Source organism: Anomaloglossus baeobatrachus, chromosome 10 (genome assembly GCF_048569485.1).
Source record: "Anomaloglossus baeobatrachus isolate aAnoBae1 chromosome 10, aAnoBae1.hap1, whole genome shotgun sequence".
In the NCBI taxonomy this organism is placed as follows: Eukaryota; Metazoa; Chordata; class Amphibia; order Anura; family Aromobatidae; genus Anomaloglossus; species Anomaloglossus baeobatrachus.
In genome coordinates this window covers 38,073,548-38,101,495 of record NC_134362.1, presented here as the reverse complement: position 1 = coordinate 38,101,495, position 27,948 = coordinate 38,073,548, and the positions used below count along the sequence as shown (strand labels likewise).

Genomic DNA, 27,948 nt, shown 5'->3' with positions numbered 1-27,948 from the left:
CGAAGTGTGTGTATATATATATATATATATATATTTGTATACATTTTCTCTGTTCGGCCGCATTGTTTTGCTTTTGGCTATATACCCTCAGTGATCACTCTCAGAGGGGACTACAGCATGTCGTCCGCAAAGAGCAAGGGTGCCAAGGCACAGGCTTATTTTGCAACCTGTACCTCTTGTGCGGCTATGTTACCTGCAGGTTCCACCTACCCTCACTGTGTGCAATGCTCGGCCCCTGTGGCACTCACTCAGCCGGAGCCTCGGGCACTGGTGGGACCCTCGGCTCAGGTAGAACCGCCGGCTTCCACTGTCCAGGTGGCAGGGACAGAGTTTGCAGTTTTGGCTGAGAAACTCTGAGTCGCTTTCACAATCCATGGCTCAGTCTATGGACAGATGGTCTGCTAAGATACTAGAAGCCTTGCAGTCCAGATCGGTCACACAGGCCCCGGGCACTGTGAGTTCATCGCCCCCAGGCCCCTCTCGGTCGGTGCAGCAGAGTGCTCCTGGGGTGACACCTAGGTCCCACGGGGAGGACTCCGACACGGACCGCAGTCCCAGACCGGCTAAGCGGGCTCGCTGGGAACCTTCCCCGGCTTCATCACGCTGTTCGGGGTCTCAGCATGAGGACTCTCTGGAGGATGAGGCGGAGGTCGCAGCTCAGGGCTCTGATCCTGACGTTGCTCTCAATCTTGATACACCTGAAGGGGACGCCATAGTAAATGACCTTATAGCGTCCATCAACCAGGTGCTAGATCTTTCTCCCCCAACTCCACCTATAGAGGAGTCGGCTTCAGAGCAGGAGAAACACCAGTTTAGGTTTCCCAAACGTACACGGAGTGCGTTTTTCGATCACTCTAACTTCAGAGATGCTGTCCAGAAGCACAGAGCATTTCCGGACAAGCGCTTTACTAAGCGCCTTAATGACACACGTTACCCCTTCCCCCCTGACGTAGTTAAGGGTTGGGCTCAGTGTCCCAAGGTGGATCCTCCAGTCTCTAGACTGGCGGCTAGATCCGTAGTAGCAGTGGCAGATGGTTCATCGCTCAAGGATGCCACTGACAGGCAAATAGAGCTCCTGATGAAATCCATCTATGAAGCCATAGGCGCGTCTTTTGCTCCGGCCTTTGCAGCCGTGTGGGCACTCCAAGCTATCTCAGCTTGTCTGTCTGAGATTAATGCAGTCACACGTACCTCTGCTCCGCAAGTTGTGTCTTTGACTTCTCAGGCATCGGCCTTTTCGTCCTACGCCATGAACGCCGTCCTGGACTCAGCGAGCCGTACAGCGGTAGCGTCCGCCAATTCGGTGGCAGTCCGCAGGGCCATGTGGCTACGCGAATGGAAGGCAGACTCTGCTTCCAAGAAGTTCTTAACCGGTTTGCCATTTTCTGGCGACCGTTTGTTTGGCGAGCAATTGGATGAAATTATTAAACAATCCAAGGGAAAGGACTCGTCCTTACCCCAGTCCAAACCAAACAAACCTCAGCAACGAAAAATTCAATCGAGGTTTCGGTCCTTTCGGCCCTCAGCCAGGTCCCAATCCTCCACGTCCAACAGGTCAGAGAAGGGCCAGAGGAACTCTTCTGCATGGCGGTCTAAGTCACGTCCTCCAAAGACCGCCGGAGGAACCGCCTCCAAGGCGGCCTCCTCATGACTTTCGGCCTCCCCAAACCGCATCCTCGGTCGGTGGCAGGCTCTCCCGCTTTTGCGACGCCTGGTGGCCACATGTCCAAGACCGATGGGTGAGAGACATTCTGTCGCACGGTTACAGGATAGAGCTCAGCTCTCGTCCTTCGACTCGTTTCTTCAGAACATCTCCGCCCCCCGAGCGAGCCGATGCACTTTTTCAGGCGGTGAACACTCTGAAGGCAGAAGGAGTTGTGATTCCCGTTCCCATTCAAGAACGTGGTCGCGGTTTTTACTCCAACTTGTTCGTGGTGCCAAAAAAGGACGGATCATTCCGCCCCGTTCTGGACCTCAAACTGTTCAAGAGACACGTGAGAACCAGACGGTTCCGGATGGAATCTCTCCGTTCTGTCATCGCCTCGATGTCCCAAGGAGACTTCCTAGCCTCAATCGACATCAGGGATGCTTATCTCCATGTGCCGATTGCACCAGAGCATCAACGCTTCCTGCGTTTCGCCATCGGGGACGAACACCTTCAGTTTGTGGCACTGCCTTTCGGCCTGGCGACAGCCCCACGGGTCTTCACCAAGGTCATGGCATCCGTGGTGGCGGTCCTACACTCTCAGGGCCACTCGGTGATCCCTTACTTAGACGATCTCCTAGTCAAGGCACCCTCCCGGGTGGCATGTCAACACAGCCTGACCATTGCTCTGGAGACTCTCCAGAGGTTCGGGTGGATCATCAATTTCCCAAAGTCAAAATTGACACCGACCCAATCACTGACTTACCTCGGGATGGAGTTTCATACTCTCTCAGCGATAGTGAAGCTTCCGCTGGACAAACAGCGTTCGCTGCAGACAGGGGTGCACTCTCTCCTTCGGACCCAGTCACACCCCTTGAGGCGCCTCATGCACTTCCTAGGGAAGATGGTGGCAGCAATAGAGACAGTGCCCTTCGCGCAGTTCCATCTGCGCCCACTCCAATGGGACATTCTCCGCAAATGGGACAGGAGGTCGACGTCCCTAGACAGGAACGTCTCTTTCACTGGCAGCCGAAACCTCTCTTCAGTGGTGGCTTCTTCCCACTTCCTTGTCGAAGGGAAAATCATTCCTGCCCCCATCCTGGGCTGTGGTCACGACGGACGCGAGTCTGTCAGGGTGGGGAGCGGTCTTCCTCCACCACAGGGCTCAGGGAACCTGGACTCCGACAGAGTCCTCCCTTCAGATCAATGTTCTGGAGATAAGGGCAGTGTATCTAGCCCTAAAGGCGTTCCAGCGGTGGCTGGAGGGCAGACAGATCCGCATACAGTCGGACAACGCCACGGCGGTCGCGTACATCAACCACCAGGGCGGCACTCGCAGTCGTCAGGCCTTCCAAGAAGTTCGGCAGATTCTGCTGTGGGCGGAAGCCACAGCCTCCACCATCTCCGCAGTTCACATCCCGGGCGTAGAAAACTGGGAAGCAGACTTTCTCAGTCGCCAGGGCATGGACGCAGGGGAATGGTCTCTTCACCCGGACGTGTTTCAAGAGATCTGTTGCCGCTGGGGAACGCCGGACGTCGACCTCATGGCGTCTCGGCACAACAACAAAGTCCCGGCATTCATGGCACGGTCTCAAGATCACAGAGCTCTGGCGGCGGACGCATTAGTTCAGGATTGGTCGCAGTTTCGACTGCCTTATGTATTTCCTCCACTGGCACTGCTGCCCAGAGTGTTGCGCAAGATCAGGTCCGACTGCCGCCGCGCCATCCTCGTCGCTCCAGACTGGCCGAGGAGGTCGTGGTACCCGGATCTGTGGCACCTCACGGTGGGTCAACCGTGGGCACTCCCAGACCGACCAGACTTGCTGTCTCAAGGGCCATTTTTCCATCTGAATTCTGCGGCCCTCAACCTGACTGTGTGGCCATTGAGTCCTGGCTCCTAGCGTCCTCAGGGTTATCTCAAGATGTCATTGCCACTATGAGACAAGCCAGGAAACCAACGTCCGCCAAGATCTATCACAGGGCTTGGAGGATCTTCTTATCCTGGTGCTCTGATCGGGGTTTTACCCCCTGGCCGTTTGCCTTACCCACTTTCCTTGCTTTCCTTCAATCCGGAATGGACAAGGGTTTGTCTCTCGGCTCTCTCAAGGGACAAGTATCGGCGCTTTCCGTGGTTTTTTTTCAAAAGCGTCTAGCCAGGCTTCCGCAGGTCCGCACGTTCCTGCAGGGAGTTTGCCACATAGTCCCACCTTACAAGCGTCCGCTGGAACCCTGGGATCTTAACAGGGTGCTAACGGCTCTTCAGAAACCACCTTTCGAGCCGATGCGGGATGTCTCTCTATCACGCCTTTCGCAGAAGGTGGCCTTCCTAGTGGCAGTCACATCACTTCGGAGAGTGTCTGAGCTAGCAGCGCTGTCATGCAAAGCCCCCTTCCTGGTGTTTCACCAGGATAAGGTGGTTCTGCGTCCGGTCCCGGAATTTCTCCCTAAGGTGGTATCCCCTTTTCATCTCAATCAGGATATCTCCTTACCTTCCTTTTGCCCTCATCCAATGTGAAAAGGATTTGCACTTGTTAGATCTCGTGAGAGCACTCCGGCTCTACATTTCTCGCACGGCGCCCCTGCGCCGTTCGGATGCGCTCTTTGTCCTTGTCGCTGGCCAGCGTAAGGGGTCGCAGGCTTCCAAGTCAACCTTGGCTCGGTGGATCAAGGAACCGATTCTTGAAGCCTACCGTTCTTCTGGGCTTCCGATTCCTTCAGGGCTGAAGGCCCATTCTACCAGAGCCGTGGGTGCATCCTGGGCATTGCGGCACCAGGCTACGGCTCAGCAGGTGTGTCAGGCGGCTACCTGGTCGAGTCTGCACACTTTCACGAAACACTATCAGGTGCATGCCTATGCTTCGGCAGATGCCAGCCTAGGTAGGCGAGTCCTTCAGGCGGCGGTCGCCCACCTGTAAGAGGGGGCCGTTTTTCGGCTCTTTTTATCGAGGTATTCTTTTACCCACCCAGGGACTGCTTTTGGACGTCCCAATTGTCTGGGTCTCCCAATGGAGCGACAAAGAAGAAGGGAATTTTGTTTACTTACCGTAAATTCCTTTTCTTCTAGCTCCTATTGGGAGACCCAGCACCCGCCCCTGTTCCCTTCGGGCTGTTGTTCTTTTGTGTACACATGTTGTTCATGTTGAATTGTTCTTTTGGTTCATGGTTTCAGTTCTCCGAACATCCTTCGGATTGAATTTACCTTAGACCAATTTATAAGTTTCCTCCTTCCTGCTTTTGCACCAAAACTGAGGAGCCCGTGATGCACGGGGGGGTGTATAGGCAGAGGGGAGGGGTTACACTTTTTAAAGTGTAATACTTTGTGTGGCATCCGGAGGCAGAAGCTATACACCCAATTGTCTGGGTCTCCCAATAGGAGCTAGAAGAAAAGGAATTTACGGTAAGTAAACAAAATTCCCTTCTTTCCTCCCAAATTTTTGGGAGGAAAAGTGCATCTTATAATCTGAAAAATACTGCAATCTTTCTGTAAAACTAACATACCACACATAGAGCAACATGTTCATAAGATATGGTGTATAGTAAGTGGTCTTTGCAGAAAGGATGATCCATGCCTCTAGGTTATATCAATCCTCCTTCAGTGGGGTCCGATTGCTGCTACCCACACCAGTCACTATCACAGAGTGGCAGCATTGCTGTAAGAAGCGATCTGCTAGTACATCTGATGACACTGCTTGACTTTGTGCAGGCCACGTGGACTGCTTGCCATGCTGCTTACATGCTGAACCACTATACATTGGAACTTGTCAGATTATTTTTTTATGTCTAGAAATGAGCGTCATGGGGGAAAATGATAACTTGTTTGCCAAATGGAGGCAGTTAAAGGAACTACCTATGCATGTAACACAGATTCTGTGGTGGAAAATAAGTCTTATGCTCCAGCAATCTTAGAAGTAGTAAATGGCAAGATACCCCTTACAGAGGTTTGCTGCATTCGTTTTCATAAATTTTGGTGTAAGAGCCTGCACCAAAACTAGCTATTATATTGCTATTCTAAAATAAATGGTCTCCCAGAAATTTTTTTAAAGGGTTAGTCTTTGTTTTAGAAGTTATGCCTAAGCTATAGGATAAGGGATAAGTTGCTGATAAGTGGGGGTTTAGCCACTGGCATAGCCACTGATCCAGAGAGCAGGGCTTTTTAAGAGATTTATGTGAATTGAGAGAAGGTATTGTGGATTTGATGCCTCTGTCACTCCAGCTCTATTTCCCGCCTAGCGCTGCCTCCTCCTGTGTTCGTGAAGTCATACAGCATAGACTTAGACTAGAGACTGTCGGTTAAAGGAGCCATCAGACAAGCAGCAAGAAGCACTAGGTGGGATTAGAGCTGGAGTGACAGAGGCTTAAAATATTCAATGGCTCTTCAGTTTCATATCCGTTCAAATCCTGACTTCTTAGTAGAGGAACGGACTGGCCATGTAAAGGTATTGCTGGACTTGTCTTTTGAAAGGGATAAATATGCATATAAATAGTTTAAGAGGTGTAAACACACTGACCGATTACTTTTTAAAGATCTTCTCTCCTCTTAGGTACCCAATGGCCCTGGGTAATTTGGCAGACCTTGAAGACCTAGCTTTAACTTCTGGACGCCCAAAGCCACTTGAGCTCTATCACAAGGTGAGCGTTAACTGGTTTTGGTTTTATTTTCTTAACAAATATCTGTTAAGAAAAAAAAAAGAAGTTGTCGTTAAGGGGAGTCATCAGAAACTATTGTTTAAGCTAAGTTTGTGTGTTTTTACACTTTAATTTGTATCTATGAAAAGAAAAAAAATTCCGATCAGTAAAAGCCTCTATAAACCCTAAAGCCTGACTCCTGATATCTGCAGGATAAGTAGACAGTCTCCTGAATCTCACTTTAACAGAAATTGGGGAAAAGGATTGGCATGCTAGAAGTCGAAGTGACAGCTTATGGTCACTCTCGATATACCGTATTTATTTGTTTTATAAGACGCTCGCCAAACTTAGAGAGAAAAGAAGGGAAATAAATGGGGTCCGTCTTCTAATCCAGTGGTGTCTTACCGGGGGAAAGGGGGTGGAGTGGGGGTCACAAGGCAGGGGCGGTTGTGGAGCAAATGGTCACAGGATGCAGGGGTGTTTGTGGAGCAGGGAGGTGGGTCTTCCAGATGCTTGGCAGCGCTGTGAGGCAGAGAAAACATTCAGGAAATGTCAGCGGTGCGGGCTTCAAAGAAATGGCGCCTGGAGTCGGTGGATACGCAGATTGAGTTAACAGCTTAATGACAAGCCGAGATGTAATCTACGCACGCGCCACCTCTGGGCATCATTTTCCTTAAGTCTGATGCTGGGACATCAAGGGCCGGAGGTGGCACACGCGCAAATGAGATCTTGAGCAGAAAGATCCATGCGCTAATTCTGGGCGCTATTTGAAGCCCAGACTGCTGACGTCGTCAGGATGGCCCCTGCCTCACCATCCGCCCCACACAGCAGGGCCAGCAGCACAGCACACACAGCCTGCAGCATCGCCCTTGCCTCCTGTCCCCATTCTCCACCATCCTACGGTAAACTACATTCGGATTATAAGATGCACCCCTCATTTTAATCCCAATATTTTGGGAGGGAAAATGCGTCTTATAGTCCGAAAAATACGGTACCACATAATCATGAGATGTTTGAATTTGATTCTGAAATGTCTTTCCTCTACTTCTCCAGGCTATACAGTCTTCGCGAGTAAATTATGAAAATCAACATTTGTATCCTCACATTTACTTAGCTGCTTATCATTGTCGGAAAAAGAATGTGCGGGAAGCATTGAAAGCTTGGGCTGAGACGGCTGTAGTTATTAAAGAGTGAGTTTTGGTTTTGTTTTTTTTTTTTTGTAATTTAATTAAAAAAAATCACTTTCTGCCCTGATGCTGAGGTTGACAACTATTGGCTTTTGAACACCTATACTGTAACTCTACCTTTTGATTTCATACTGAATATACCAAAGCGCTATCTGCCGGATGTGTAGACTGTGAGCCCTCGCGGGCAGGGTGCTCTCTCCTCCTGTAGACTGTGAGCCCTCGCGGGCAGGGTGCTCTCTCCTCCTGTAGACCTGTGAGCCCTCGCGGGCAGGTTGCTCTCTCCTCCTGTAGACCTGTGAGCCCTCGCGGGCAGGTTGCTCTCTTCTACTGTAGACTGTGAGCCCTCGCGGGCAGGGTCCTCTCTCCTCCTGTAGATCGTGAGCCCTCGCGGGCAGGGTGCTCTCTCCTCCTGTAGACTGAGCCCTCGCGGGCAGGGTGCTCTCTTCTACTGTAGACTGAGCCCTCGCGGGCAGGGTCCTCTCCTCCTGTAGATTGTGAGCACTCGCGGGCAGGGTCCTTGCTCCTCCTGTACCAGTCTGTTTTGTACAGTTAATGATTGTTGTACTAGTTTTTATGTATACTCTTTCACTTGTAAAGCGCCATGGAATAAATGGCGCTATAATAATAATGTGAGTCATGGTGTGTTCCCTCGGATTACATTTTCTAGAACTTCTTTTAGGGGAGAATAATTGTCATAAGACTCAGCACAGAGCATCACACGGTGGCACAAAGTGCCTACAACTTAGTGACGCAGAGCCACATGCAATCCATCAATCATCTTTACAGTGCTCATGAGACGTCGATTATTTTATACTTTGCTTTTTTTTTTCTAGGTATAATTATTGCCGTGAAGATGAAGAGATCTACAAAGACGTCTTCGACATTGCTAATGATTTGTTGCCAAACTTATTAAAGGAGGAAGCAACATCTGACAATCCAGTGAGTTGATTTGCACATTTTAGGATTTTTGTTTTTTGAGAAGAGAATATTTATTCTTTTGACTCTTTTGTCTAATTCTCAGGCTGGATCTGCACTTCAGGATCCTTCATGCTTTGCAAATCTTCTCCGTTTTTATGATGGCATATGTAAATGGGAAGAAGATAGCCCCACTCCCGTGCTCCATGTGGGGTGGGCAACATTCCTTGTCCAATCACTGGGCAGATTTGATGGACTGGTAAGTGGTGCTGAATAAGACAATATCTACAAACTTAAAGGGAATCGGTCCGCTTCCCCGTGTCTTTATTTCATTCTTAATTTTTCTTCATACAAGACAGTTTTGGGGGATTTTTCTTTGTGTTTTCCCTAAAATAGTTTTTTCAGAAGTTGGCCAGTGATCTGCTAAATAGTTGGAGACACATCGTATTGGCGTTGCTTTCCCTTAACTAATTGTCTAATCAATTATGTTCTTACAACACTGTGTTGTCGTGATTGGCAAGATCGGAGTGTTGTCACTGCTGGGGGCGCTGGCTCTTTACTTCCCTGATAATGTGTGTTTAAGCCGGGTGTACTTACCCTGACTTAATTGCCGCACTGTGCAAGCCCATTGAGGCAGTGGTGACCTAAAACACAACCAGCTATGAGATTTTTATTAACACATCAATAAAAATATACCAATTACACAGAAAAATAAAAGAATCGCACTTCTTTTCTTTGTCGCTCCATTGGGAGACCCAGACAATTGGAGACCCAGACAATTGGGGTGTATAGCTTCTGCCTCCGGAGGCCACACAAAGTATTACACTTTAAAAAGTGTAACCCCTCCCCTCTGCTATACACCCTCCCGTGCATCACGGGCTCATCAGTTTTTATGCTTTGTGTTGAAGGAGGCACACATGCACACAATGCTCCACATTTTAGTCAGCAGCAGCTGCTGATTATATCAGATGGAAGAAAAGAGGGCCCCTAACAGGGCCCCCGGCATGCTCCCTTCTCACCCCACTGAGTCGGCGGTGTTGTTAAGGTTGAGGTACCCATTGCGGGTACACAGGCAGGAGCCACATGCCGTTTTCCTTCCCCATCCCTTAGGGGCTCTGGGAGAAGTGGGATCCTATCCGGTCATCCAGCCACTGGGACCGGGCTCCCTCCGCAGCCCCTGGGGGAATCTGTCGGACAGGAGACGGAGTATCGTCAGGGACATGGCCCTGCATCTACAGGTACTCTGTGTCCCCGTTGGGACGGTGCATGAAGCACCTTGGCCTCAGACGCAGCTGCGACTGCGGTGTGGATTTTTTGTCTGGGACTACCGCGCCGACCGTGCCTGTTTGCCGGCCGCGGTTTTTACTTTAGTCCCCGGCTTTTGCGGCCTAGTGTGTTAAACTCCCGCCCCTGACCCTGCCAGTCAGGGAGAAAGGCGGGACGGTCGGTATGATGCCGACAGTGAGGGCTGGAGCACACTTCGCTGTCCTCCGCCCCCCTCACTGATCACTATGGGCCACCAGGTTCCCGCACTTTTGCGGTTCCGCCCACGGCTCTCTCCTCCCCCGGAACGCCGGCAGCCATTGTTATATTTCTGCCGGTGGAGGATCTCAGAATCTGCTCCACTGCTCTGGGAGAGGGGGATCCTAACCGGTCGCCATGCACTGGGACCGGGCTCCATCCGCAGCCCCTGGGGGATTCTGACGGACAGGAGACTGGACATCATCAGGGACAGAGCCCTGCATCATAAGGTACTCTGTGTCCCCTGAGGGACGGTGCATGCAGCATCTGTGTTACAAATGCCGCAGCGGTTGCTGAGTGGTTTGTGAGACTGGGACTACCGCACCGACCGCGCCATGTTTGCCGGCCGCGTTTTTAAATTTAGTCCCCGGCTCTTGCGGCCTAGTACCATATACTCCCGTTCTCGGGCCTGCCAGTCAATGGTAACGAAGGGACGGCCCGACTGGACGTCGGCAGGGAGGGCTGGAGCATACGTTGGTATCCTCCTTCCCCCTCACTGAGCACTGTGGGGCACCAGTTTTCAGGTGCTGACCCCCCTTGGTGCCGCAGTGTATATATATATGTTCATTTATATGGTATATGATCTCACTGTTCGGCAGCATTATTTGCTTTTGGCTGTATACCCTCACTGATTACTCTGCGGACGACATGCTGTTGTCTGCTCTTAAAGAGTAAGGGTGCCAAGGCACTGGCTTATTTTACAACCTGTACCTCTTGTGCGGCTATATTACAGGCAGGTTCCACATACCCTCATTGTGTACAATGCTTGCCCCCGAGGGCACTCACTCAGCCGGAGCCTCCGGCACTGGTGGGACCCTCGGCCAGGTGGTACCGCCGGTTTCCACTGCACAGATGACAGGGACAGAGTTTGCATGTTGGAATCAGCAAATCTCTGAGTAGCTTTCACATTCCAGGACTCAGTCTATGGACAGAGGGTCTGCTAAGATACTGGAAGCCTTGCAGTCCAGACCGATAACACAGGGCCAGGGAGCTGTGAGTTCATCGCTCCCGGGTCCCTCTGGGTCGGTACAACAAGGGGCTCCTGGGGTAACACCCAGATCCCACGGTGAGAACTCCGTCACGGACCGCGGCCTCTGATAGGCTAAGCGGGCCCGCTGGGAACCTTCCCCGACTTCATCAGGAGTGCGTGTTTCGATCACTCTAACTCCAGAGGGGCCGTCCAGAAGCACAGAACTTTACGGACAAGCGCTTACTAAGCGCCTTATTGACACGCGTTACCCTTTTCCCCCCTGACGTTGTTAAGGGTTGGGCTCAGTGTCACAGGGTGGATCCTCCAGTCTCTAGGCTGGCGGCTAGATCCGTGGTATTAGTGGCAGATGTCCATCTCTCACGAATTCCACTGACAGGCAAATAAAGCTTATGATGAAATCCTTCTATGAAGCCATTGTCGCATCTTTTGCTCCAGCCTTCGCAGCCGTGAGGGCACTCCAAGCTATCTCAGCTTCTCTGGCTGAGATTATTGCGGTTGCACATACCTCTGCCCCGCAGGTTGTGTCCTTCACTTCTCAGGTGTAGGTTTTTTCGTTCTACGCCATGAACGCCGTTCCTGGACTCTGCGAGCCGTACAGCGGTAGCATCCACCAATTCGGTGGCAGTCTGCAGGGCCATGTGGCTACGTGAATGGAAGGCAGGCTCTGCTTCCAAGAAGTTCGTAACCGGTTTGCCATTTTCTGGCGACCGTTTGTTTGGCGAGCAATTGGATGAAGTTACTAGACAGTCCAAGGGAAAGGTCTCGTCCTTGCCCCAGTCCAAAGGTTTCGGTCATTTCGGTCCTCAGCAAAGTTCCGTTCCTCCACGTCCAACAGGTCAGAGGAGGGCTAGAGGAACTCTTCTGCATGGCGGTCTAAGTCACAAGGCGGCTTCCTCATGACTTCGGCCTCACCAAGACCGCGTCCTCGGTCGGTGGCAGGCTCTCCCGCTTTTGCGACGCCTGGTGGCCACATGTCCAAGACCGATGGGTGAGAGACATTCTGTCTCACGGTTACAGGATAGAGCTCTGCTCTCGTCCTCCGACTCGTTTCTTCAAAACATCTCCGCCCCCCGAGCGAGCCGATGCACGATGTCACAAGGAGACTTCCTAGCATCAATTGACATCAAGGATGCTTATCTCCATGTGCCGATCGCACCCGAGCTTCAATGCTTTCTGCGTTTCGCCATCAGGGACGAACACCTTCAGTTCGTGACACTGCCATTCGGCCTGGCGACAGCCCCACGGGTCTTCACCAAGGTCATGGCAGCAGTGGTGGCGGTCCTACACAGGGCCACTCGGTGATCACTTACCTAGACGATCTTCTAGTCAAGACACCCTCCTGGGTGGCATGTCAACACAACCTGACCATTGCTCTGGAGACTCTCCAGGGGTTCGGGTGGATCATCAAATTTCCAAGGTCAAAACTGACACCGACCCAATCACTGACTTGCCTCGAGATGGAGTTTCATACTCTCTCAGCGATAGTGAAGCTTCCGCTGCATAGTCAGCGTTCACTACAGACAGGGGTGTAATCTCTCCTTCGGGCCCAGTCACCCCTTGAGGCGCCTCATGCACTTTCTAAGGAAGATGGTGGCAGCAAGGGAGGCAGTTCCCTTGCGCAGTTTCGTCTGCGTCCGATTCTATCGGACACCGCAAATGGGACAGGAGGTCGACGTCCCTAGACAAGAACGTCTCTCTTTCACTTGCAGCAAAACCTCTCTTCAGTGGTGTCTTCTTTCCACTTCCTGGGCGAAGGAAAAATCCTTCCGGCCCCCAGCCGGGGCTGTGGTCACGACGGACGCGAGTCTGTCAGGGTGGGGAGCGGTCTTCCTCCACCACTCGGCTCAGGGAACCTGGACTCCGACAGAGTCCTCCCTTCAGATCAATGTTCTGGAGATAAGGGCAGTGGATCTAGCCCTAAAGGTGTTCCAGCGGTGGCTGGAGGGCAGGCAGATCCGAATTCAGTCGGACAACGCCACGGCGGTTGCGTACATCAACCACCAGGGCGGCACACGCAGTCGTCAAGCCTTCCGAGCAGTTCGGCGGTTTCGGCTGTGGGCGGAAGCCACAGCCTCCACCATCTCCGCAGTTCACATCCCGGGCGTAGAAAACTGGGAAGCAGATTTTCTCAGTCGCCAGGGCATGGACGCAGGGGAATGGTCTCTTCACCCGGACGTGTTTCTAGAGATCTGTTGCCGCTGGGGAACGCCGGACGTCGATCTAATGGCGTCTCGGCACAACAACAAAGTCCCGGCATTCATGGCTCGGTCCAAGGATCACAGAGCTCTGGCGGCAGACGCGCTAGTTCATAACTGGTCGCAGTTTCGACTGCCTTATGTATTTCCTCCTCTGGCATTACTGCCCAGAGTGTTACGCAAGATCAGGTCAGACTGTCGCCGCGCCATCCTAGTCGCTCCAGACTGGCCGAGGTGATCGTGGTACCCGGATCTGTGGCATCTCACGGTGGGTCAACCGTGGACACTCCCAGACCGACCAGACTTGCTGCCTCAAGGGCCATATTTCCTTCTGAATTCTGCGGCTCTAAACCTGACTGTGTGGCCATTGAGTCCTGGCTCCTAGCGTCCTCAGGGATTTCTCCAGATGTCATTGCCACCATGAGACAGGCCAGGAAACCAACGTCCGCCAAGATCTATCACAGGACTTGGAGGATCTTCTTATCCTGGTGCTCTGATCAGGGTTTTACTCCCTGGCCGTTTGCCTTGCCCACTTTTCTTTCTTTCCTTCAATCCGGAATGGACAAGGGCTTGTCTCTCGGCTCTCTCAAGGGACAAGTATCGGCGCTTTCCGGTTCCACCTTACAAGCGTCCGTTAACGCCCTCGGATCTTAACAGGGTGCTGACGACTCTTCAGAAGCCACTTTTCGAGCCGATGCGGGATCTCTCTATCTCGCCTTTCGCAAAGGGTGGCCTTCCTAGTGGCAGTCACATCACTCAGAAGAGTGTCTCAGCTAGCAGCGCTGTCATGCAAAGCCCCCTTCCTGGTGTTTCACCAGGATAGGGTGGTTCTACGTCCGGTCCCGGACTTTCTCCCTAAGGTATCCCCGTTTCATCTCAATCAGGATATCGTCTTACCCTCTTTGGGTCCTCATCCAGATCACCAATGTGAAAAGGATTTGCATTTCTTAGATCTGGTGAGAGCACTCCGGCTCTACATTTCTCGCACGGCGCCCCTGCGCCGGTCTGATGCGCTCTTGTCCTTATCGCGGGCCAGAGTAAGGGATTTCAGGTTTTCAAGTCAACCTTGGCTCGGTGAATCAAGGAACCGATTCTCGAAGCCTACCGTTCTTTTAGGCTTCCGATTCCTGCAGGGCTGAAGGCCCATTCTACCAGAGCCGTCGGTGTCCTGGGCATTGCGACACCAGGCTACGGCTCGGCAGGTGTGTCAGGCGGCTACCTGGTCGAGTCTGCACACTTTCACGAAACACTATCAGGTGCATGCCGATGATTCGGCAGATGCCAGCCTAGGTAGGCGACTCCTTCAGGCGGCAGTTGCCCACCTGTAAGAGGGGGCCGTTTTTCGGCTCTTTTTATCGAGGTATTCTTTTACCCACCCAGGGATTGCTTTTGGACATCCCAATTGTCTGGGTCTCCCAATGGAGCGACAAAGAAGAAGGGAATTTTGTTTACTTACCGTAAATTCCTTTTCTTCTAGCTCCTATTGGGAGACCCAGCACCCGCCCCTGTTCCCTTCGGGCTGTTGTTCTTTTGTGTACACATGTTGTTCATGTTGAATTGTTCTTTTGGTTCATGGTTTCAGTTCTCCGAACATCCTTCGGATTGAATTTACCTTAGACCAATTTATAAGTTTCCTCCTTCCTGCTTTGGCACCAAAACTGATGAGCCCGTGATGCACGGGAGGGTGTATAGCAGAGGGGAGGGGTTACACTTTTTAAAGTGTAATACTTTGTGTGGCCTCCGGAGGCAGAAGCTATACACCCCAATTGTCTGGGTCTCCAATTGTCTGGGTCTCCCAATAGGAGCTAGAAGAAAAGGAATTTACGGTAAGTAAACAAAATTCCCTTCTTTGTGACCCCCCCCTACCGGAGAAGCCGACACGAAACGCGCGTCGGGGTCCCTTGGAGCTACACCTTCTTTTGCTGGCAAGGTGGTACAATGGGTATGTGTCCTTTTAGCTTTTTGTCTTGCGGCCTTATAGCAAGTTTATGTATTTTTAAAAGGGCAGTGTTCTCTTTTTTTCATCTGTGCTGCTATTTACTTGTTGCTGCTATTGCACCTCAGCACTTTAAACGTGATAGATCCTGCCCTTGCGCTTTAGCACTTTATTAACTTTAGTTATATACGTTTTCCTCTTCAACATCATATCTAGTGCTGCTATATTTATGTGGACACTGTTTTGCCCACCCCTATACATGCGTTTTTGCACATTGCCAGCAAGTGGGTGCTAACTCCTGTATTTTGTATCCTTACCAGCACCTACTGTTTTCTTTATTTTTCTGTGTAATTGGTATATTTTTATTAATGTGTTAATAAAAATGTATAATCTTTTCATCAAGGTGGTATATTGACTAATTTCTATGGTCTTTCTTATATAATTGCTGAGTCTCCACCAGTTATTGGTACTTATTTTGTCCATTGGTGGGGTTATGGTGGTCCCTTGGTGGCCATCATAGACATTCCCCATATTACTGTTTTCAGATGTTGATGACAGCTATGAGATTTGCAGTCTTGTGTCACCATTGCCTCTATACGCATGCACAATGCAGCAATGAAGCCGGGGTATCTGCACTTGGCTTCAGTGCGCATTGTCAGGGAGACAAAGAATTGCAAAGAACCGTCTGAATCTACTCTTTTTGTAAAGAATGTCATTTTTCACCAAAAGGGGTGATAATGTTATTAGTTTGGGGAAAACTATACCCTTACGACTAGATACTCTAGATTTAGCATATTAGTGGCCAACTTCTAAAAACTCTTTAAGGGTAATATACAATGAAAGAAGCAACCAAAATGGGCTTTAATTAAATATCAGTGGAATATAGATGCAGAAATGGGGAAGCTATCAAAGACCTGTGAAAGGACATTTGTCACGTAAAAAAACAAAACGTTATTAATCTGGAGGTGAATAGTGTTCCTAACCTGCCTGACACCTATACTTCAAACCCCACTGCAAGGAGGAAAAGAACTTTCTCTATCGCCTTCATTGGGGGACACAGGACCATGTGCTGTGTCCCCCAATGAAGACTCAGAGAAAGAGAGTTTACGGTGAGTACACAAAAATCCTTCTTTAATCCTCCTGGCAGCATTGGGTTTCAGTCATTGGGGTAGTGCCTCAAATGCAAGAGTTTATAGTCCATGCCCCTTCCATGATGACCCAGTTTGATAGGTCAGGGCTGTACATGATTACCATATTTGTCATATTTTAAGACGCACCGAATGGTGAGGCAACTACTGCGGTTGTGGGAGGTGAAGACTTCAAAGAAATGGCGCCCGGAGTCAGTGCAGATTGAGCTCTAGGCTCAATGGCAAGTTGAGATCTCATCTGCGCAAGAGCCACCTCCGGGCACCATTTTCTTGAAGTTCGCTGGAGGGAGATCAATGGGCCGGAGGCGGCTCCGGCACAGATGACAGATTGAGCCAAGAGCTCCATCTGTGCACTCGCCGACTCCAGGCGACATTATTTCAAGTCCACACCGCCTGACCTGCAGCGCCAGTCCAGCCGCCGCAGACTCCACACCAGCCCCTGCATAGCCACTGCAGCATTCCCTCGGTCTCTTGTGACCACTCTCCACCACCCCGGTAAGCTACATTCGGATTAGAAGACGCACCCCTCACTTTCTTCCCAAATTTTTGGGAGGAAAAGTGCGTCTTATAATTCGAAAAATAAGGTAATACGTTTGTACTCTGCTGAAGATGGTGCAGGTAATAATTGTGATTAAAAAGAACAGACAGCGGGGGGCTGGAAGCCAAATGACTGCGTAGGATGGCTCTGGAATGCATTAAAGTTGTGACTAAGTAAATTCAGAAAACTTAATTTCTAAGAGACTTTCTAACGATACAATGAGCAGTGTTCCCAGAAAATCCAAGGTTCTTGGAGCTGTGAAAAATAACAAACTGATACTCTATCTGCACCTCCTGGATTCTAATGTAAGGTCTGTGCCAACATTGGAAATGTGAACACACCACTCCTTCTCCAGAGTCTGGGTCCCTATGATCTGTGACTGGCTGCAGCGGTCACGTGGCTTGAGTACTGCATAAGCGGATGTTTTTGTGATGTGTGTTTCAAGGTCCTCTGCCCGCTGCAGCCAGTGAGAGACTGCAGCGCTGCTGTTATGTTGATGTCTCCCCTTCCCTGCTGGTGCAGATCATAGTGTGGCTGTGTTGGATGTAGATATACAAACACTTTAAATACTCACCTTTCTGCAAATAAAGGCAAACTAATTCCCATCTATTAATGGTTACACACAGCAAAACACACTTGTGAATGTATCCAAACAATTTGTGAAGATTCTCTTCTGTAAAATTAGTGTAAATATGCTGTTCTCATTTTTAGGTGAGGCAGCAGGTAACTCTCGTAAACTCTGATTCTGGCAATGAAGATGAAGACTCTGATGACAACAGAAGAAGGCCTGCACGCAGAGAGTCAAGGCCTGGAGACCCTGTTCAGCCTCTGCAGCGGCCACCTCCGGAACAGAAAGAGGACGCAGAGGGTACACCCGAACTTACACTCAGTTTCCAGAGCCAGAAAATGAAAGGAATGAAAGAGCTTTTAGTTGCTGCAAAAGTAAACTCTAGTGCTATAAAGCTTCAACTCACTGCTCAGTCACAAGTGCAGCCAAAGAGAGCAAGAGGCCCAGGGGCGAGAGACTACAACATAGGGTATCTGAAGAGGCAGCGCAAAACTGTGTAAAAAAAAAAAAATGCTGAATGTGGTAATTTTTTATATTTAGAAACTTTATTTTTATATGTACAAGTTATGTATTTAAGACCAAGCACATTAAATTGAATATGAATTGGACTATTTCACTTACATATACCATGTAATGACCTACATAAAGAACCGTTTAGCCGGATGTTGTATCACTTTCAAGATACTTGTTACCTGCATGCTCCTTATCCTGTGATGAATTTGGAGCCCATATTTTAAAGGGAACCTCTCACCAGTTTTAAGGGCCTATAAGCTGTGGCCACCACCAGTGGGCTCTTATATACAACATTCTAACATGCTGTATATAACAGCCCAGGCCGCTGTGTAGAATGTAAATAATCACTATATAATACTTAACGGTCGCACAGTTGGCCATATGGGCATCTATGGTGCCGCCACCACCTCTTTCGGCCATCTTCGTTCTCCTTCTGAAGCCTGTGTGCATGACGCGTCCTACATCATCCACACTCGCCGGTCCTGCGCATGCGCACTACAATACTTTGATCTGCCCTGAGCAGGACAAATCAAAGTGCGCCTGCGGAAGACCTCCATGCCGGCGAGTGTATGACGTAGGACGAGTCATGCACCCGGCTTCAGAAGGACAAAGTTGGCCGAAAGAGGAGGCACCGGAGAACGAAGATGCCCATTTGACCCAACTCCACCGCAGCGACCGTATAGGTAAGTATTGTAAACTGTTATTTACGTTCTACACAGCGGCCTGGGCTGTTATATACAGCATGTTAGAATGCTGTATATAAGAGCCCACTGGTGGTGGCCGCAGATTATAGGTCCCAAAACTGGTGACCGGTTCCCTTTAATTTAAAAAGTACCATAAATATTTAGGTTCCTGCAATACCTGTTTTTTATGTCACTTTGTTCATGATTAACTTTTGCCTTCTCGGGCCTAATGACCTTATGGGGGGTTTGTGTGTGGTCAGCAGCTTCCATTTTTTATCTTACAACTTAGTTAAATATAAAATGTGAGCTTTGGTAGATGTATTAGTAGTAGCCAATGCAAATGCCAGGATTGGTGGTACTTGGGCTTTAGCACAGGGGGAGGTTACTGATCCTTGTTTCTTGTAGAGTCTTCTGGTGTACCAGACAGGCCATTCTTTGGGAAAGGCTTGTGTTAGTCCACCTCAAGTCTGATATTTGTTGAGCTTTTTTTGTGGCTTTAAATTTAAAATTAGTTAGTTTTCACATCATAGAGGATATTTCTGTCCTAATGATATCTTATTTACTGTCTGAATATTCTCACAAAATCATGGTAGGAATGTAGCTGTAGCGCACACAGTCTGCTTCCTTTTGAAACTGTCCAAGGCTGGAGTTAGATCTAGTCTCAGCAGGTAAACCCTTTAGCTGCTGGGGTCAATAGTGACTGCTGTATCTGAGGTGTTATAACCCTTTCACAACTGAGGATGAACCGGTACATCCTAATTCATAAAGGGGTGATCGCCGCCGGCTGCTGCAGTGAGCCGGTGGCGAACACTGCACATGTCTGCTGATTTTGAACAGCAAACATATGTGCTGCGCAGGTGGATCTGCGTTTCACCCGCGCCTGTTACAGCTTAAATTGAACTGTCAAAATGTTAACTCACAGCGAGGAATGCACCTTTCCCTGCCGCCACTGCGATCACGGGGAAGCCAATGGTCTGCTGTCAGAGCTATGCGGCTCTGATCAGCAGAAATAAATCCGCGATCAGACTGCTGATCCCTGTAGTACTTTAGGGGGACTAGTAAAATAAATAAAAAAAATGTAATAAAAAAAAAAGTTCAAAAAAATACACACATTTGGTATCACCGTGTTCAGAAATGCTCGATCTATCAAAATATAAAATCAGTTACTCTGGTAAATTGTGTAGCAGCAAAATAAATCCAAACATCAAAACTACGTGGGTTTTTTTTGGTCATTGCAAAACGCAATAACAGGCGATCAAAATGTAGCATCTGCAAAAAAATTGTGCTATGTAAAAACGTCAGCTCAAGACGCAAAAAATAAGCAATCACTGAGCCCTATATCTCGAAAAATGAGAATACTATGGGTCGTGGAAAATGGTGCGAATAGTGCGCCACTTTTTTTTTTTTTTTGACAAACGTCTGAAATTTTTAATATTTTTAGATTAAAATAAACCTATACATGTTTGGTATCTATGACCTTGTACCGACCTGAGGCATCGCACCCACTCATGACTTTTACCATATAGTGAACACTGTGAATAAAATATCCCTAAAACCATTTTGTAATCACACTTGCAATTTTTCCGCACTGAGAATTTTTTTTGCCAGTTTCCAGTACACTATATGGTAAAACTCATGATTTAATTTAAAAGTACAACTCATTCTGCAAAAAACAAGCCCTCGTATGGCAAGATTGACAGAAAAATAAAAAATGACTGCTCTCTGAAGAAGGGGAGAGAAAAAACCCAGAAACTCGCTTGGGGGTGAAGGGATTAACAGAGGTAACTGACTCCCTGTCTGAGCATTGTCACCCTACAAAGCAACTACAGGATTACTTATAGGTTACCATAGCACTTAGGAGCTTCAAAAAGATCTAAAGGCCTGCCAATCCTTCCCATTCCCAAAACATTGCCTATTACGTTACTTGTCAAGCTTCTTTTGGCGGTAATTAATGGCACAATTATGGATCACATAATTTATTGATTTGGTTTTTGTCCATTTTTTTTCTTTTCTAGTGGAAATTCACTATTGGTCATTGTATTTTTTTTTTTTTTTTCTTTTTCACATGTTTCCTGAAGGGGAAAAACAAATTTTGCTCGTTGGTGTAAATGCAAAGATACTGAATGGTGTTTCATTTTAGTATTTTATCTGCCTGTAATTCTGTCAATTTAGAAATGTTTTTACTTCCACAAAAGTTTTATGTTGCCTCCTGAGAGCCATTACTTTTGTATTATATTAATGCACATGTCCTCCGTCGATCTACACGCGAAGGGTTAACATTTTATGAAATTGTGGTGATTAAAGTCATAATATTTTGAAAAGGGTGTTGAGCAGGAAGTGATGTACCAGCTTGTGGCACTGAGGACACACACATTGCAACAGGGCACTAAATCTCAAAGACGTTCCTCACGCTGGTAAGAAAGGAAAGACCCAAAATGATACAGACTGTTCCAAAAATGGGAAAACATTTCTTAGGCATTGTGCGCACAACCGGATTTTGCCGCGGATTTTTTGCGGTTTTGCTGCATGTTTCGCTGCAGAAAATGTTCATAACATCTCTGCAGTGAATCACCAGCAAAACCTATGGGCAAAAAAAATCCTGTGCGCACTATGCGGAATTTGACAGCTGCATGTTTTGCTGTGGGATTCCCGCAGCAAAAACAATTGCATGTTAATTCTTTTCCGCACATCGCTGCGGGATTTCACTCCATTGACTCCAATGTTAATCGTGAAATCCCGCAGGGAATAACGCAGGCAGCAAATTCTGTGTGGTTCACTGCGTTTTCCTGCGTTATTCCCTGCGGTATTTCGCGGTTTACCTCCGGTAATATACATCGCCTGTCTGCGGTTTTGCAGGGAAGTTATGTCATTACAGGAAGAGGAAGCCGTGCAGAGAGTAAACACACACATCACAGACAGACACACACATCACAGACATAGATCACAGACACATAGAACACACATAGAAAGAAAACGGAAATATAGGAAAAAAAACACGTGTGCGCCGCTGCATATTCACCGTCCAGCCGAGGTAAGCACACAGCGGCGGCCCGGTATTCTCAGGCTGGGGAGGGAGAGGGGCAGGGTTAATGTCCCCCGCCTCACTCCCCCTCCGGCAGCTGAGAATATCAGCCACAGCTGCCCCGGCACTGTCGCATGCATTATGCGGCAGCACCGGCATGTCCCCGGCTCTTCCTGCAGCCGTGTAGCAGTGGCAGCAGGCTAATACAAGGGGTTAATGGTGGTGGATCACCGCCATTAACTCCAGGCTTGATCATGGCAGTGTCTATGTGACAGCTGACATGATCAACCCGTAAGTAAAGTGAATAAAACACAAACACCGAAAAATCCTTTATTTTAAATAAAACAAACAAGCCTCGTTCACCATTTTATTAACCCCTCCCGTACCAAAGCTCCGGCGTAATCCACAGCTCCGACGTCCTGCGCTGCTTACATCCAGCCGCGACTGTCACAGACACAGCGCTGAATGAATGCAGCGAGACAGCAGAGGTAATTACCGGTCATTTCCCACGGCCGGTAATGTGAACTCACTGCCGACCGTGGGAAATGTAGCGATCTGTCCTCTATCTATCTATCCCTCTATCTATTCTTCTGTCTGTCTATCTACTATCTCAGAATTAAATGACTTTTTTTTTTTTTCTTTTCAATGTGCTTTATTGCATTGAATGCAATAAAGCACATCCTAACCCGCACGCGGCAATACCGCGAACAATACCGCGGTGAAACCGCGGCAAACCGCATGCGGTTTTCGGGTGCGGTTTGCCGCGGTTTTTTACCGCGGGTGCGGTAATCTTTGAGAGCATGCGGAATTTTCTGAAGAAAATTCCATTTCCCAGTGCGCACATAGCCTTAATGTAAAACTGACCTGTGCAAAGAAGGGAATTTTGTTTACTTACCGTAAATTCCTTTTCTTCTAGCTCCTATTGGGAGACCCAGACAATTGGGTGTATAGCTTCTGCCTCCGGAGGCCACACAAAGCACTACACTTTAAAAAGTGTAACCCCTCCCCTCTGCCTATACACCCTCCCGTGGCTCACGGGCTCCTCAGTTTTGGTGCAAAAGCAGGAAGGAGAAAACTTATAAATTGGTCTAGGGTAAATTCAATCCGAAGGATGTTCGGAGAACTGAAAACCATGAACCAAAAGAACAATTCAACATGAACAACATGTGTACACAAAAGAACAACCAGCCCGAAGGGAACAGGGGCGGGTGCTGGGTCTCCCAATAGGAGCTAGAAGAAAAGGAATTTACGGTAAGTAAACAAAATTCTCTTCTTCTTTGTCGCTCCATTGGGAGACCCAGACAATTGGGACGTCCAAGAGCAGTCCCTGGGTGGGTAAAAGAATACCTCAATAAAAAGAGCCGAAACGGCCCCCTCTTACAGGTGGGCAACCGCCGCCTGAAGGACTCGCCTACCTAGACTGGCGTCTGCCGAAGCATAGGTATGCACTTGATAGTGTTTCGTGAAAGTGTGCAGACTAGACCACGTAGCTGCCTGACACCTGCTGAGCTGTAGCCCGGTGCCGCAATGCCCAGGACGCACCCACGGCTCTGGTAGAATGGGCTTTCAGCCCTGAAGGAAGCGGAAGCCCAGAAGAACGGTAGGCTTCGAGAATCGGTTCCTTGATCCACCGAGCCAAGGTTGACTTGGAAGCCTGCGAACCCTTACGCTGGCCAGCGACAAGGACAAAGAGCGCATCTGAACGACGCAGGGGCGCCGTGCGAGACACGTAGAGCCGGAGTGCTCTCACCAGATCCAAAGAGTGCAAATCCTTTTCACATTGGTGAATTGGATTGGGGCAAAATGAAGGCAAGAAGATATCCTGATTGAGATGAAAAGGAGATACCACCTTAGGGAGAAATTCCGGGACCGGACGCAGAACCACCTTATCCTGGTGAAACACCAGGAAGGGGGCTTTGCATGACAGCGCTGCAAGCTCAGACACTCTCCAGAGTGATGTAACTTCCACTAGAAAGGCCACCTTCTGTGAAAGACGTGATAAAGAGACATCCCGCAGCGGCTCGAAAGGTGGTTTCTGAAGAGCCGTTAGCACCCTGTTAAGATCCCAGGGTTCCAGCGGACGCTTGTAAGGTGGGACTATGTGGCAAACTCCCTGCAGGAACGTGTGGACCTGCGGAAGTCTGGCTAGACGCTTTTGAAAAAATACGGAGAGCGCCGATACTTGGCCCTTGAGAGAGCCGAGTGACAAACCCTTGTCCATTCCGGATTGAAGGAATGAAAGAAAAGTGGGTAAGGCAAACGGCCATGGAGGAAAACCGTTATCAGAGCACCAGGATAAGAAGATTTGCCAAGACCTGTAATAGATCTTGGTGGACGTTGGCTTCCTGGCCTGTCTCATGGTGGCAATGACCTCCTGAGATAACCCTGAAGACGCTAGGAGCCAGGACTCAATGGCCACACAGTCAGGTTGAGGGCCACAGAATTCAGATGGAAAAATGGGCCTTGTGACAGCAAGTCTGGGCGGTCTGGAAGCGCCCACGGTTGACCCACCGTGAGATGCCACAGATCCGGGTACCACGACCGCCTCGGCCAGTCTGGAGCGACGAGAATGGCGCGACGGCAGTCGGACCTGATCTTGCGTAACACTCTGGGCAGCATCGCCAGAGGAGGAAACACATAAGGCAGTCGAAACTGCGACCAATCTTGAACTAACGCGTCCGCCGCCAGAGCTCTGTGATCCTGAGACCGTGCCATGAATGCCGGGACTTTGTTGTTGTGCCGTGACGCCATAAGATCGACGTCCGGCGTTCCCCAGCGGCGACAGATCTCTCGAAACACTTCTGGGTGCAGAGACCATTCCCCCGCATCCATGCCCTGACGGGTGAGAAAATCTGCTTCCCAGTTTTCTACGCCCGGGATGTAAACTGCGGAGATGGTGGAGGCTGTGGCTTCCACCCACTGCAGAATCCGCCGGACTTCCTGGAAGGCTTGACGACTGCGAGTGCCGCCTTGGTGGTTGATGTATGCGACGGCAGTGGCGTTGTCCGACTGGATACGGATCTGCCTGCCCTCCAGCCACCGATGGAAAGCCAATAGGGCTAGATACACTGCCCTTATCTCCAGAACATTGATCTGAAGGGAAGACTCTATCGGAGTCCAGGTTCCCTGAGCCCTGTGGTGGAGAAAAACCGCTCCCCACCCTGACAGGCTCGCGTCCGTGGTGACCACAGCCCAGGTTGGGGGTAGGAAGGATTTTCCCTGCGACAGAGAATTGGGAAGGAGCCACCACTGAAGTGACGTCTTGGTTGCAAGGGAAAGAGAGACGTTCCTGTCGAGGGAAGCCGACCTCCTGTCCCATTTGCGGAGAATGTCCCATTGGACAGGCCGTAGATGGAATTGCGCGAACTGCACTGCCTCCATCGCTGCCACCATCTTCCCCAGGAAGTGCATGAGGCGCCTTAAGGGATCACAACTCCTTCTGTCTTCAGAGCGTCCACTGCCTGAAAAAGTGCGTCGGCCTGAGCGGGGGGCGGAGAGGTTCTGAAGAAACGAGCCGCAGGACGAGAGCTGAACTCTATTCTGTAACCGTGAGACAGAATGTCTCTCACCCATCGGTCTTGAACCTGTGGCCACCAGGCGTCGCCAAAGCGGGAGAGCCTGCCACCGACCGAGGATGCGGCTAGGGGATGCCGAGAGTCATGAGGAGGCCGCCTTGGAGGCAGTGCCTCCTGCGGCCTTTTGGGGGCGTGACTTGGACCGCCACGCATAGGAGTTCCTCTGGCCTTTCTCCGGCCTGCTGGACGAAGAGGATTGGGGCTTGGCGGAGGGACGAAAGGACCGAAACCTCGATTGTTTTTTCCGTTGCTGAGGTCTCTTAGGTTTGGACTGGGGTAAGGAGGAGTCCTTTCCCTTGGATTCCTTAATAATCTCATCCAATCGTTCGCCAAACAATCGTTCTCCAGAAAACGGCAAACCGGTTAAGAACCTCTTGGAGGCCGAGTCTGCCTTCCATTCGCGCAGCCACATGGCCCTGCGGACTGCCACAGAGTTAGCGGATGCCACAGCTGTACGGCTAGCAGAGTCTAGGACTGCGTTCATGGCGTAGGAAGAAAAAGCTGACGCTTGAGAAGTCAAAGACGCAACTTGCGGAGCAGAATTACGTGTGACAGCATTAATCTCAGCCAGACAAGCTGAGATAGCTTGGAGTGCCCACACGGCTGCAAAGGCCGGGGCAAAAGACGCGCCCGTGGCCTCATAGATGGACTTCACCAGGAGCTCTATCTGCCTGTCAGTGGCATCCTTTAGCGATGAGCCATCTGCAACCGATACCACAGATCTAGCCGCCAATCTAGAGACTGGAGGATCCACCTTGGGACATTGAGCCCAACCCTTAACGACTTCAGAGGGGAAGGGGTAACGCGTGTCAGTGAGGCGCTTAGTAAAGCACTTGTCCGGAACCGCTCTGGGCTTCTGGACAGCGTCTCTGAAGTTAGAGTGATCGAAAAACGCACTACGTGTACGTTTGGGGAACCGAAACTGGTGTTTCTCCTGCTGAGACGCCGACTCCTCTACAGTAGGAGGCGGGGAAGAGAGATCCAACACCTGGTTGATGGACGAGATAAGATCATTCACTAAGGCGTCCCCTTCAGGTGTATCAAGGTTAAGGGCGACGTCAGGGTCAGAGCCCTGAGCTGCGACGTCCGCCTCGTCCTCCAGAGAGTCCTCAAGCTGGGAACCCGAGCAGCGTGAAGAAGTCGGGGAAGATTCCCAGCGAGCCCGCTTAGCCGGTCTAGGACTGTGGTCCGGGCAGGAGTCCTCCACGTGGGACCTAGGGCCCGACCTGGGAGCGCGCTGCGGCGCGGACCGAGAGGGGCCTGGAAGCGACGATCCAACAGGGGCCGGGGCCTGTGAAAGGACCGGTCTGTACTGCAAAGCTTCTAGCAGCTTGGCAGACCATTTGTCCATAGACTGAGCCATGGATTGTGAAAGTGACTCAGAGTTTCTCAGCAAAAGAGGCGAACTCTGTCCCTGCCGCCTGGACAGGGGGAGCAGGGGGGTCTACATGAGCCGAGGGGCTCACTAGTGACCAAGGCTCCGGCTGAGCAAGCGAAACAGGGGTCGAGCATTGCTCACAGTGAGGGTAGGTGGAACCCGCAGGTAACATAGCCCCACAAGAGGTACAGGCCGCAAAAAAAAACCTGTGCCTTAACAGCTTTGCTCCTTGTGGACGACATGCTGTTGTCTCCTAGGAGAATGATCACTGAGGGTATATGGGCAAAAAAGGGTATACAGCCCGACCGAACAGAAATATATATATAAATACGTATCTATTCCGGCACCCTAGGGGGGACCAGCACCGGGTGACCGGTGTGGCTTACCGACCGCTAACAAGCGGGGTGTGTGTGTCCTCCAGATTCCCTGCCTTAGGTCCCCCGGAGCTGCAGAGCTGTTCCTGAGAATCCTCCACCGGCAGAATGCCCAAAAAATGGCTGCCGGAGCTCTCAGGGGAGGAGTGGAGCCGTGGGCGGCGCCAGAAAAGTGCGGGAATCTGGGGTCCCCACAGTGATCAGTGAGGGGGGAGGAAACATGCAGGATGCTCCAGCCCTCACATCCGACGTCAGGTCGGCAGTCCCGCCCTTACCCCTGACAGGCAGGCCCGGGGGCGGGATTTTTGCGACTAGGCCGCGATGAAGCCGGGGACTAAATTTGAGACTGCGCACGACAAGCAGGCACGGTCGGCGCGGAAGTCCGCCGGCCTTCTCAATTCAGCAGCTGCCGCAGCGTCGGGGAAGAAGGTGCGCTCCTGCACAGACCCCAATGGGGACACAGAGTACCTTAGAGTTGCAGGGCCCAGTCCCTGAGGTTGAATAGACTCCGGTCCGGCAGATTCCCACAGGGGCTGCGGAGGGAGCACGGTCCCAGTAAATGGATGACCGCTCAGGATCCCACTTCTCCCAGAGCCGCTAAGGGATGGTGAAGGAGACGGCATGAGGCTCCGGCCTTTGTACCCGCAATGGGTACCTCAACCTTAACAACACCGCCGACGTAGTGGGGTGAGAAGGGAACATGCCGGGGGCCCCGTGGGGGCCCTCTTTTCTTCCAACCGACATAACTAATATGAGAATGCATGAGTGGATGTGTGCCTCCTTCCACACAAAGCATAAAACTGAGGAGCCCGTGATCCACGGGAGGGTGTATAGGCAGAGGGGAGGGGTTACACTTTTTAAAGTGTAGTGCTTTGTGTGGCCTCCGGAGGCAGAAGCTATACATTCAATTGTCTGGGTCTCCCAATGGAGCGACAAAGAAAAAAGGATTGTTAGCATTTACCTTACGGTGTCCCTGAAATTGTAGTATTTAAGTGAAACTCCTTTTTCTCTACTTTTCTGCACTCTGCACAATTGAAATACCAACTACTCCTCAAATTACAATACAAAAGGCGCAATCCATTTGCTTGACTTTACAACATGGAGACATTCTCCCCCAACACACACACTCCCTT

The 27,948-nt window shown here is 50.2% G+C and overlaps 1 protein-coding gene across 5 annotated transcripts in view; it reads left to right on the top strand.

Moving 5' to 3' along the window:
* Positions 1-18,059, top strand: part of MEN1 (menin 1) — an 88,430-nt gene extending 70,371 nt beyond the window's left edge. For all 5 annotated transcript variants that reach the window (XM_075326178.1, XM_075326174.1, XM_075326176.1 and 2 more), the window contains 5 exons: positions 6,187-6,274; positions 7,325-7,461; positions 8,292-8,397; positions 8,480-8,632; positions 17,414-18,059. In XM_075326178.1, coding sequence (XP_075182293.1) covers positions 6,187-6,274; positions 7,325-7,461; positions 8,292-8,397; positions 8,480-8,632; positions 17,414-17,770 — 841 coding nt within the window. In that variant the 3' untranslated portion in view covers positions 17,771-18,059. The remainder of the gene's footprint in view (positions 1-6,186; positions 6,275-7,324; positions 7,462-8,291; positions 8,398-8,479; positions 8,633-17,413) is intronic.
* Positions 18,060-27,948: the final 9,889 nt, after the last annotated feature.